This window comes from Leopardus geoffroyi, chromosome A2 (genome assembly GCF_018350155.1).
Source record: "Leopardus geoffroyi isolate Oge1 chromosome A2, O.geoffroyi_Oge1_pat1.0, whole genome shotgun sequence".
Lineage (NCBI taxonomy): Eukaryota > Metazoa > Chordata > Mammalia > Carnivora > Felidae > Leopardus > Leopardus geoffroyi.
The window spans coordinates 155615631-155628722 of record NC_059331.1 but is presented as its reverse complement, the minus strand read 5'-3'; the positions used below and the strand labels follow the sequence as shown (position 1 = coordinate 155628722).

Genomic DNA, 13092 nt, shown 5'->3' with positions numbered 1-13092 from the left:
ACCGACTGCGCCACCCAGGCGCCCCAAGCAACTCTGATTTCTAAGGCAAAGAGGTTAATGGGACTATCTTACTTGAGTTCGGGGTTACAGATGAGTACGGATCAATAAAACACTTTGCGAGGGGGAGGGGGGCACAGAGAGAATAAAAATTAGACCTAAAAAGTACAGAGGAGAGACGGCTTTTTAAAGATCTTACAGGCTTAACAGCTGAGACCATGCCCTCTTCTCCAGGTAAGTGAACACAAAATGAAAAGAAGTGTCTAGCAACAGGCTGTTGACTACTGGAGCTGGAAGGGGGAGGGTGAAACTGTTCCCCTTGCTTCAGCTTTGCTGCCTTTGTGCCTACTCTTGACACCTGAGGACCAAGGATCACTTCTGTTTAGAGCCTGCCAGAGGCTTCTCACTGCATCGAACATAAAATCCAAACCTGCAACCATGACCTGTTAACCTCATCTAGTCCCCTGGTCTCCTCACCTACTGGAGCCCCACCCGACTTTGTGCTCCTGAAACATAGTGACCTTAGTCCCACCCTAGACCTTGTTTCTTGTGACTGCTTGTCCCTGGAGCAGTCTCCCCTTGAGACCCTCACACAGATGGTTTCTCCTACTTGTTCAGGTGCCTCCCACCCAAAAGATCAGTACCCACCTATCTGTAGCACATCACCCAACATCATTTCCTTCGGGGCACTTAGTAAATCTCATGTAATCAATTTGTGTCTGTCTTCCCTTCCTAAAGTCTTTTAAGTTCCTTAAGAACCGGATCATCTTGGGATGCCTAGGTGGCTCAGTCAGTTAAGCATCTGCCTCTTGGTTTCGGTTCAGGTCATGATCTCATGGTTTTGTGAGTTCAAGCCCCACATCAGGTTCTGTGCTGGCAGCGCAGACTCTGCTTGGGATTCTCTGTCTCCCTCTCTCTCTCTGCCCCTCCCCCATTCGTGCTCTCTCTATAAATAAAAAACCTTAAACATGAAAAAAAAAAACATCTTATCGGTCTTGTTCAGCAATGTATTGCCTACACTCCAGTGGTTAAAAACCTAAATTAAAAATATGAACAGTTATGTTTCTGGGCAAATCATGAAGCCATTCTGTACTGCAGATTTTTATCTGTGGACAGAAGAAAATTCTGTCCTATCAGAACTGTGATGCTACAGAAAGTTGGAAGGTATTTCGAAACACGTTTTAGAAAAAGTGGAATATCCTATTTCACCAGTATCTCCCATTCCTCCAGTCGTAAGAATTCCTAGTTAGACATGTATCGCAGGTCCACAAATGGCCACTTAACACCATCCAGCCCACAAGCGATAATATAAACGCAAGAAATGGACCACACAAACCTCTCACCTCTGTATGTCGGGCAAGAAAACACCAGCAGTAGAGAAATGGCAAGAGTTTTCACGTTAACTGTCAACATACATAGGACTACAACATTCACTAGGAGGAGGGGGGTATCGCTCTGCAGTTAAGTGCAGGGCCGGGCCTAATGTCACTACTCATCAACGTGTGACCCTAAGGCAAAGTTACTTCATCTCCTTGAGCCTGAATTTCCTCACTGAGAAGTGGAGCTAATGTCTGTCTACACTATGGGGTACCCCAGAGGATCCAGTGACGGGGCCTGTAACCAGTTAGGACAGCAGTTGGGAGCACAGGAAATAATCCATAGAGGGTGGCTGTCGTTATCAGAAACATCCATAACTCAGTTCCTCACTGTTGACCAAAACACTTTAATGTACAACTTTCAGGTATGATATGAAGTCCTCAATCGCTTGAAACTTTCGCCTGACTCCTGCAGGGAAACAAAAGTAGAAAGCTTTAAGTACTTTTATTTTCAATAATTCAAATCCATAACTTTTGTTCAATTATTCAAGCATTCACTGAGCACCAATCATGAGAGTAGTCTTATAGAGTACCTTCTCAAAGGGTTTACAGTCTCATCTTTAAAATAAAATGTTAATGACTGTGTGAGAATACTGGGAAATCTGTAAGAAGAGGAGGTTTGTGCTGGCAGTCACGTTACCAAAGGGAAGGAGGGTCCTGCTAACGGGGACCCCTGATTTACGCACGGTAAATCCAGAGACACAAAACAAGCTGTGAGACAGTTTAACCACCTGCCTTTGGGGGACATTTTTTTCCTCTCCCTCTCCTCCCCACATACCCTAAAACTGCTGTAATTTTCATGTCAATAAGTTACTTTTTTTTTCCTAAAAAAAATTTTTTTTAATGTTTATTTTTCAGAGCAAGACAGACAGGGTGCAAGCAGGGGAGGGGCAGAGAGAGGGAGACACAGAATCTGAAGCAGGTTGCAGGCTCTCAGCTGTTAGCACAGAGCCCGACGCAGGGCTCAAACTCACACGAGATCATGACCTGAGCCAAAGCCGGGCACTTAACCAACTGAGCCACCCAGGTGCCCCTCAATAAGCTACTTCTAATTAAAATTATAATAGCAATACTAATAGTATGATGGAATGGGAACATTTTTCATTTAATGCTTTCTAGCATTTAAAATAATTCCTGAAAATAAATAAAACAATTTCCAAGGCTTTTGAGTGCTGGCAATTATTAATGCAATGATTGATTTAAAAAACATGTTACATGAGAATGTCTTAACCCCTGAAGGTTCTAGGAGTAGAACCTTCCTTTCAAACTAAGAAAAACTCTGATTCCTAATTTGGAAAAATGAAAGGACCATAAACTTTTACTGTTTAGGGTTAATCTCCACACAATTCCATATCGTAACACTTCTCATAAGCTGGAACTTTCTATACTTAGACACTCAGAGTAGAACATGGTATTTCTGCAACTACAAACATAACTGCAAGCTCCGTATCTGCCTTATCCACCACTATAATCCCCCTGTGGAGTTGATACTTTAGAAAAGTCTTTGATCAATAAATAGATAGGGGCGCCTGGGTGACTCAGGCAGTTAAGCGTTCAACTCATGTTCGGCTCAGGTCATGATCTCACATTCATGAGACGGAACCCTACAATGGGCTCCGTGCTGAGGGCAGAGCCTGCTTGGGATTCTCTCTCCCGCTCTCTGCCTCTCCTGCACTCTCTCTCAAATACTAAAAAAAAAAAAAAAAAAAAAAAGATGGCTAAATGGGACCCTAAATCATAACATGACTCAGGAAAAGAGAATTTTTTAAAGCAAATACTGAAAAGGAAGAGGAGACAGCAAATATGAAAATACTAAAGGCAGAAGCCAGACACAATACAGTTAATTGCCCATCATGATTTTAGAAAGACCATCATAAAGTCAAAACATTTTTATCGACACAAGGCAAACAAGTTTCCAAAGGAATGTGGGGCATACCCACTTGTAAAGAGTTCAATCGACACTTTCAATCTTCATCATCAGGGAGGATACCTAGTTCTTCATCTGTCCACTGGGAAGGATCTGGATATGGAAAGTGACCCTGGGGACAACCATTCAAAAAAAGGTAAAGAATCTACATATATTCCATACGGTGAATTAAATTCAAAAGAAAAAAAATCTAAGGCTGTCCTATACACAGACCCTGACATGCCACAGGAACAAATTCTACTACTTTACTATTTGCTTATCCGACTGTTCTTCAACCTGTTCAATATGAGCTGCGGCCCGAACTTTAAAGCCTACCCATTTTGGAGCCAGCAGCCCGAGCCAGCATTTCAGTATGCATCCATGATGGACGGTAGGGAGAAGGTACCCCACATCTCGACAATGCGTTAAAGCCCTGGTAAAATAGAACATCTCAAAGTGTCCTGTCAATCCTGCCAGGAGATCTGGAAGCCTCAGGTGGACTCATTCATCTTCAGTCCCGACTCAGGGCATTTCTGGTGGCATCATCGTCTCAGGCCAAGCAACCACATACAGGCCTGACGGCGGACCTACAGCGAGCTAGGGGTGTCCCCGTGCTGCCAATTCAGACACCTAACAACTCCCTACAGGGGAACAAGAGCACAGAGTTCTAAGGGAAATGGGACATGAATCAACCCGATGCATCAAAGATTTGTGTATGAAGATTTTTTTCCTATCTAGACCAACGAGCACAGATTTCAACGGCGGAAAGGTTTAATTTCCTGGAGAACAGAGTCAGTGCAAAGGGGATAAAAACTCAGTTGAGGCTAGTAACATGTTAGAATGTTACCAGCAGCTGACTTCTCAAGACAAATTAGCCCACATCTCTCCCACCCTGATCTGGCTGCCCTGGGCCCCTGCACAGACTAGATGACATTGAGCATTTAAAGCAACTGAAGTCTGGGGCGCGTGGGTGGCGCAGTCGGTTAAGCGTCCGACTTCAGCCAGGTCACGATCTCGCGGTCCGTGAGTTCGAGCCCCGCGTCGGGCTCTGGGCTGATGGCTCAGAGCCTGGAGCCTGTTTCCGATTCTGTGTCTCCCTCTCTCTCTGCCCCTCCCCCGTTCATGCTCTGTCTCTCTCTGTCCCAAAAATAAATAAACGTTGAAAAATAAATAAATAAATAAAAAATAAAACAACTGAAGTCTGAAACTTAACCCACCAAGGAACCCCTGGTTCAGAAGGTAAAAGAATTAGTTTCTAGTCTTCCTTCCAAATATGACAACCTAACAGAAACCGTAAGAGATGGATTACCAACCAGTACACCTGTGGGCAGAAAAGGTCAGAGATCATGTATTTCATTTGTTAATAGGATTCTGCATGTCCCCAAGGACAACATGGTAAAGGGATACATCCAGACAGCAAAACGGTCTACAGACGGGAAATGAAAAAGCTAAGCTATTGATATATTAGTAATAACAATCTAATTATAATACGCTATTAATATATTAGAATTATTGTCTTGCACTTACCAGCACAGCATCCGAGTCATGCCAAAAACGCCAGAGAATCCAGAACCACATGGTCCCACTGAAGAACTCGGCCTGGACCACCTGGGACTTGGTCAGCTGGGGAAACTGCCTATACCGAGGCTCGATATGCACCCCGCCACCGGCACTATGACACAAAACAAAATGTTACGCCTCTTGGTGCCTCTTCAAAGTATGAAATCATCCAAAATTTTAAAGTTAAATCTAGAAACTGAATCTAACATTTGTTTTTGTTTTTTTTTTTAAGTTTTATTTATTTATTTTGCAGAGAGAGAGAAAGCACACAAGCAGGGACAGGCAGACACAGAGAGAGACACAGAGTCCAAAGCAGGCTCCAGGCTCCGAGCTGTCAGCACAGAGCCCGACGCGGAGCCTGACCCCACGAACCGTAAGATCATTACCTGAGCCGAAGCCAGACGCTTAACCGACTGAGCCACCCAGGTGCCCCTAAATCTAACACTTCTCATCTCCTCCATGAAATACAGGATGACAGACCTCCACAGTCCCTTGAAACTCATTTTTCATAAGCCTGCTTTTAAACTTGTTTGGCAGCAAAAAACTGGCCTGCACTGATGAGATTATTATTTCCCTTTAGTGAATATTCATGTATTTTATAGCAGAAATATGAACGTGTTGATAATGGGATACCGGCCTCAAGTTTTAGTCCAGGGACGTGAACCTGCAGCAGTACGTCACTTAGCTGATCCAGAAAAACAAATGGGCAAATTAATTTTGTTCTGTTTAGCCATCTATTTCAAAGGCAAATTATGTCCTCTGCTCTATTACAGTCTTTATTAAAAAAGACCACTATATGGGAATGACGACTCAGCAAATCCTTTTTTTTTCTTCTCAGTTTATTTTTTTTAGTAATCTTGACACCCAATGTGAGGCCGGAACTCATGACCCTAAAAAAATTTTTTAATACATAAAAGCAAATGTTTACTTTAAAAAAATAAATAATAAGCTAATACTTCTGAACAGAGCAAAGAGCCTCAAAACAGTAAGTCCAAACAACTTTTTCTGGTTTTTGTTTTCATTTCAATATTGATAAACTGGGGGACACAATCCCTAAGGGCTGCAGTCTTTTTATTCAGTTAGATTTTAATTATTATAGGTGGACTCTAACGTAATATAATTTGTACTGAATGGTGCTATTGTCAAGATCTATTTAGCAGCTATACATATTCTATGATACAGAAGTTTAGAGAGAATTTCTATATAAAATGTACAGTGTTCACAAATTTCATTTCAGGTAAGACTCAGCTTGTAAAACAATATTCTCTTCTGTGCAGCATAGAAATGAACAACTGTACCAAAACTGCACTAACATTTCTTCAAACTGTGCTGTAGATTTGAGAACAGCACTAGATCTATGGTTCCTTATACATTCTTACCCACCACCCTTATTATCCTCTCCTACTCTTTTAACATTTTTTTAATGTTCATTTATGTTTTTGAAAGGGAGGGAAGGGGCAGAGAGAGTGACACAGAAGCTGAAGCAGGCTCCAGGCTGTCAGCAAAGAGCCCAACTGGGAGCTTCAAATTCACAAACCTTGAGATCATGACCTGAGCTGAAGTCGGACGCTTAACCGACTGAGCCACCCAGGCACCCCTATCCTCTCCCTTTAATTGTTAAAGGTTATTAATAATCATCATTTATTGTTTACCATGTGCCAAACACCAAAGTAAGCATTTTATATGCATTATCATTTATGTTCATAACCCTATAGACAGAGCCTATGGTTACTAATATTCACAAATGAAAACACTGGGGGATTATTTGGTGGCAAAGCCCAAGCTCTTAAATACTGCCTACAAACAACATTAATAATTTTCTCATTTTATGAATCAAAGACACAGTTCTTAATTAGAATTCCCATCAGCATGATACCACACTGAAGAGATAAAGTTTCATTTTTATGTAAATATTTACCCAGTATATTACACATCTATTTGGAAGGCTCTACATAAAATATTAATGGATGGCGTAAGAGGTGATTCCTATTTTTGCGTATGTATTTAAATTTTTATTAACTTTTTTTTTAAGTTTATTTTATTTATTTTGAGAGAAAGCGAGAGCATGAGCAGGGTAGGGGCAGAGGGAGAGAGAGAATCCCAAGTGGATAGCGTGGGGTTCTATCTCCCATAACGTGATCATGACCTGAACTGAAACCTAGGGTCTGAGGCTTAACTGGCTGACCACTCAGGCACCCCTTAAGTTTTGGTTTAAATTCCAGTTAGTTAACATACAGAGTAATATTAGTTTCAGACGTATAATATAGAAATTCAACACTTCCATGCAACACCCAGTGCTCATCACAAGTGCCCTCCTCAATCCCCATCACCTAGGTCACCCATCCCCCCACCCACCTCCTGTCTGGTAACCATCAGTTTGTTCTCTAGGGTTAAGAGTCTGTTTCTCGGTTGCCTCTCTCTTTTTCCCTGCCTCCGCTCATTTGTTTTTCTTAAATTCCACATATGAATGAAATAATATGGTCTTTTTCTATGACTGAATTCACTTAGCATTACACTCTGGATCCACCCACGTTGTGGCAAATGGCAAGATTTCATTTTTTTATGGCTGAGTAATATAGATTTTTTGTTTGTTTGTTTTTAAATAGTAACCACATATTACTTTTAAAAGGCACCCCCAAGGGGCGCCTGGGTGGCTCAGTCGGTTGGGCAGCTGACTTCGGCTCAGGGCATGATCTCACAGTTTGTGGGTTTGAGCCCCACGTCAGGCTCTGTGTTGACAGCTCAGAGCCTGGAGTCTGCCTCGGATTCTGTGTCTCCCCCATCTCTCTGTTCCTCCCCTGCTTGTTCTCTGTCTCCAAAAAATAAATAAACGTTAAAAAAAATAAAAAATAAAAGGCTCCCTCAAGCATCATTGCTTTATGACCTGAAGAATATATCACACTGTTTCTGTAATGCCATCATGTGCCAATTTTATTTAACAGTATTTATTCAGGACCTATCTATGCATATAAATACTTCATTTTACAAACAAACTATGGGGATGAGAATTCAATATACTGTAACAACAGGCTTCCTCTTTGATATGTTTTAGATACAAGGGCCCATCAGTTAAATTCATTAAAATAATATTTGAGAATTACAGTTCAAACTCACTACCAGGAACTCTCCACATTTCATTATTGCCACAGTGACCTGTTGTTTTAACTATGACTTGAAATAAGTGGGTCGTGGGGCGCCTGGCTGGCTCAGTTGGTAGAGCACGCAGCTCTGGATCTCAGGGTCATGAATTTGAGTCCCACACTGGGTGGAGAGAGCATTTAAAAAAAAAAAAAAAAGAGGGGCACATGGGTGGTTCATGGATTTGAGCCCCATGTCCGGCTTTGTGCTGACAGCTTGCTCAGAGCCTGGAACCTACTTCGGATTCTGTCTCCCTCTCTCTCTGCCTTTCCCCTGCTCACGTTCTCTCTCTCCTTCAAAATAAACAAACATTAATTTTTTTTTTTTTTTTTTTTTTTTTTTTAAGACAGGCACCTATGTAGCTCAGTGGGTTAAGCATGCAACTCCTGACTTCAGCTCAGGTCACGAACTCGCAGTTAGTTGAGATCGAGCCCCTCATCGGGTTCTGCCCTGACAGTGCAGAGTCAGCTTGGGATTCTCTCTCCCTCTCTACCCCTCCCTTGCTCATGCTCTCTCTCTCAAAATAAGTAAATAAACAGTAAAAAGAAAGAAACAAACTTCCAAGGCCAAACAGCTAGACTGTGGCAGAGGTGAGATTTGAACTGAGGCAGTTTGAGGCCACAATCCTGCTTTTAACCACTACCTACCCTGCCTCTTGGAAAAATGTAGATGATGATCTACGGGGCCTGGAACATCACCTGTAAAAATCGGGCGTTCTACTTTCTGTCCTGCTCGTACTGAATCTCTGCACTACCAATTCATTTTTGGCAGATGTGCCCTCCCTTGGCATTCAGCACTATGATCTCCAGTTGAATTTTTGGGCTACCTCACGGGCGACTCCTCTATTGCTCATTCTCTTAATTCTGGTGTTGCGAGAGTGAACCCTAACACGAACTATGGGATTCGGAGATAATGTGTCAATCGATTCTGCCAAAGGGAACATTCTCATAGGGAATGTTGATAATGGAGGAGGCTATGCATGAGACCAGGGGCCTTATGGGAAGTCTCTGTACCTACCACTCAATTCTGCTGTGAACCCAAAACAGTTCTAAAAAATAAGATTTCTTCTTTTTTTTTTAATTCCTATATTGCCCAAGCATCCACTTTTGGCTCTCTTCTCACCCATAGGCACTCTCCCTGGGTGATCGCCTCCACAACCTTAAGAGAATTCATCCTCCACCCTGAAGCCAGAGTAACTATTCAGAATGGAATTAAAATCTGGTTATGTGACATCTAATTAAAACCTCGCTGAGATCGCTATCGCCTCCGTTAGAAATCCTCCAGCCGGGCATGCGGACATTCCCTCCCTACGTCCCAAGGTCTCCCGAGGCACTTCGGACACTCCTTGCCTCGCACTTGACGCTTCGAAACACACCGTACAGGTTGTTTCCTCTGCCAGAACGCCCTCGCCTCCCCCAACTCCTGCTCTCGCTTCCAGATCAGCTCCAGCTTGCCTCCACGTTCAACTGAATTTCCCAAAGGCAGGCTCCCCTGGGGCAGGAGCGGCCTCCCGCACAGTGGAAAACCTGCCAAGCAAACAGTGCCCCGGCGCCCACTGCCCCCCGGTCTCCCTGGCCCGCACGTCACGGACCGGGACTCCAAGTCCCAGCATGCCTCGGGGCGGAGATCGCTGGAGAGACCCGGTCGGCCCAGGTGCCCGGCGTCAAGGTGAGGGCGTCCCGAAGACGGGCGCTTTCCGTTAGAAGCAGGCGGGGCCCCTCTCCCAGCCAACACTCACTGACGGACTCCAGTGCCTCCAGCCGCCCCGGAGCCGCGGCCTTTGAACAAGTGGTTTCCAACCCGAAAGAAAGGCGCCAACCGCTTCAGAGCCGACATGCCAGCGCGCGTCCGGATCGCCGTTCCCAGGCCGCACCGCCTCTTACGTCACTTCCCCCCGGCGCCCCGCCCCGTTACGTCATGGCGTCGCCCCGCCCGTCTCCCAGAAGGTGGCGTTTGCCGGGGGAAAGGCTTTAGGAGTCTCCCGGCTTCAGGCTCAGCTTTGGGAGACCCTCTCTGCGCGCTTGTGCTGGGAAACCAACACTGAGTCTGCTCACTCGCTCCTCTCTGACTGCTCATCTACACGGTGTTTTCCCACCTTCATCCGCCCCTCTGCCTGTTCTTCCCTAGTTAACTGCCTTCTGGACCCCCCTTAAGGCTGCTAGACCCTTTCTGAAGCAGAGGACCTGCCCAAAGCGAGTCCTTTGTGCTCTCCTCTCCTGCAAGAGGCTCACAACAGTTTTCTTTAAAGTCTTCGTTTTTTTATTGTTCTGCCACTTGATTACCAACCAGCAACCAGTGGTGCGCAAATACCAGTACATGGACTGGTGGCATCAGAATCACCTAAGGAGCCCGATCCCAGATACTCTTCAGTCTGGAGCAAGGCCAAGGAATCTGCATGTTAGCGTGCCCTCCAGTTTATGCAGTGCTCTAATTCCCTGATCCTGAGCCAAGCCCTAGATTCTTGACTTTGGTCTCCTAATATTGCCTTCTATTAAATCCTGGATGGACTCTAAGCTCCTCTAGACACCCACACCACCATCTCCCCTCAACCCTCCCAGAAATTCTTAGGGTCTTTACTTACCGGTTATGGTCTTCCTAAAAAGTTGCAAGTTTGATTAACTGATTTATTTTTTTAAGTTTATTTATTTGAGAGAGAGTGTGCTCACATGCGAGCGGGGGCGGGGAAGAGAGGGAGAGACAGAATCCCTAGCAAGCTCCATGCTGTCAGGGCAGGGCCCAGCTGGGGCTTGATCTCCCCAACCTGAGATCGTGACCTGAGCCAAAGTGAAGAGTTGATTGCTTAACCGACTGAGCCACCCAGGCACCCCCCACAAGGTTAACTTATAGACTTAGCCTGCCAGCCTCACACCTTGGAGATTTCTATTTGAAATGCATCGTTTGCTAAGCCCTGAAGACTTCACTCTCAGAGTCACAAGCATGAAGAAGAGGATACTTAAGGAGAGAAATGCAGACCTAAATTTAGGGATTTCAGTGCACTGAATATAACTGACATCCTTCCTGTGCCAAGATCTGGGTCTCCATGTGCCCTGTAACAGGAAACCTGTCTCCCTGGAGTTACACTCACATAAAGCTTGGGATTACTGAGTTGCCTTGTGACCTTCTGAGCAGCCTATTAATTTAACCCCTGGCCCTGTAGAACTCTCTCCCCTGTTGTCCTGCCCTCCCAACTTGTAAGCTGGTGTATAGAGGAGAGAATCCACTATTTTCTGGATGAAAGTTGACTTTCCAGTTGATACACAAGAGCATGGCTTCCTCTGAGCCACTTACCCTTTCTAGTGACATGTATGACCACTAAGATATGAAGTTCATGAACTGGGAAGACAGAGCTTTCCATTCTTCCTTGGGAGCTCACTGCCCAAGCTACACAACTTCCCTGATCCCAGCAAAGAATGAATTTGTGATTGCAAGGCCAAGGGGCGGGGCAGGGGGGGGAGGTGGAGCACAGCTTAAACAAAAAAGAGCCAAAAGATCTGGAGTTCAAATAGAGTTAATAGGGTCAAATCGAGTTAATAGCTCTATTAGCTCTATTAAAGTCGAGTCACTTTACTTCTCTGAGTATCAGTGGCCCCATCTGAGTGCGAGTCTTCTAGAGTCCCTAGCCCACCACATGTACTCAGGAAATGTTTATTCTTTGTTATTCTTTCCTTTCCTCCTAGCAAAAGCTATTCAGGGGAATTAAAATTCATCCACTCTTCCCATCTTTTTTGCTGAATTACTAAACAAGAAGTTTTAACTTCAATGCTTGCTTGTAATATTAATCATAATAATGCTTGTAATAAAAATATTGTTTTATAGACCATTTGTAGGACCCTTAGCTTTAATGCCTTGCATTACAAATTCTGATTTTACTATAAAGTTTATGGTCCCAATCAGTAAAATATTTTGACTATGTAGCAGTGATGCCCATTTGTTTTCTAGACACGCTTTAAGAATTCCAAAGGGGCTGGGCGCCTGGGTGGCTCTGTCAGTTAGGGACAGACCCTAACTGACCTAACATACAGCATCAAACCCCAAATCAAGAACCTATTCCTTGGCTGGGAATAGAAAACAAAGCAAGGAAGCAAGGAAGGGAGAGAAAAAACAAAACAAACTTTTGTTCACACAACTTCATGTATCATTTCATTTCCTACGTTTAAAGGCTTGATCTCCCTTTCCCTAGAAGTCTTAGAAAGAAGAAGGGAACCCATCTGTCCAGCGGTTTTAGTAACACAGAAATGAACCTTATTCTTTCTACTTTAGAAGGGATTGAGTTGTGGTCGCTCTTCAGGGGACAGCCACCATGCTGCCTCTTTATCCACTTACACCCAAGGAAGTAGCCTTTTCTCGGTAAGAAGACAACTTTAAAAATCAGATTTAGCATTTTTTAAGATGCTGAATTTAAAAATCAGCCAATTACCTACATTAAAGCACATCTGTTGCCCATTTTTCTCCTCTGAGACAGCCTGTGTTCATTTTCGGCTGCTGCTATAATGGCTCCTGAGGAACTGAGGCCCTCAGTCCAACAGCCCACGAGGAACTGAAGTGTGCCAACAGCCACGTGAATGAGCCTGGCATCGCACCCACCCCTGTGGAGCCTCAAGATGCCCGCAGCCTGGGCAAAACCCTGAGCAGGGGCCCTGGCTAGACTGCACCCAGATTTCTGACCTGCAGACACTGTGAGGTACTAAGTTTTGTTGTTTTTCAGCCACTAAGTTTGGGGTAGTTTGTATGCGATGTTAGATAACTAACACATGCCACCAATAGTTTGATTAAATCCATCGGCTTTAAGGCGAAGCTCAGTACTGCTGAGACAGGCTCAGGGCGGCACCCACCCTGCACTTGGACCCTCTCTCACCTCACAGTGTAGGTGTACGTGCACTTGACACAAGGGCTCTGTGTCTGGCTGGAGTGCCCATGAGGAAGCTGAACAGTGCCACTGCCCACCCCAGCTATCTGGAGCCACCCCAACCCCTCACTGCCTGACTAGAGTGCCCTCCCCTCAAGACTTGATAAGTAAAGGGGTGCCTGGGCGGCTCAGTTGGTTAAGCGTCCAACTTTTTATTTGGGCTAAGGTCATGATCTCACAGTTCGTGGGTTCGAGCCCCGCGAGGGGCT

At 44.6% G+C, this 13092-nt stretch overlaps 1 protein-coding gene across 2 annotated transcripts; it reads right to left on the bottom strand.

The window, feature by feature from the left end:
• Positions 1–1700: 1700 nt before the first annotated feature.
• On the bottom strand, positions 1701–9872 carry NDUFB2 (NADH:ubiquinone oxidoreductase subunit B2). Of its 2 annotated transcripts, none has more exons than XM_045495898.1 (4): positions 9716–9872; positions 4807–4951; positions 3310–3412; positions 1701–1782 (listed from the first exon to the last, which is right to left on the bottom strand). In XM_045495898.1, exons 1-3 carry the CDS (start codon positions 9811–9813, stop codon positions 3338–3340), a joined length of 318 nt encoding a protein of 105 aa, XP_045351854.1. In that variant the 5' UTR covers positions 9814–9872; the 3' UTR covers positions 1701–1782; positions 3310–3337. The 2 variants fall into 2 exon arrangements, with proteins under 2 accessions (XP_045351854.1, XP_045351853.1); XM_045495897.1 differs by having other exon boundaries at positions 3314–3412.
• Positions 9873–13092: the final 3220 nt, after the last annotated feature.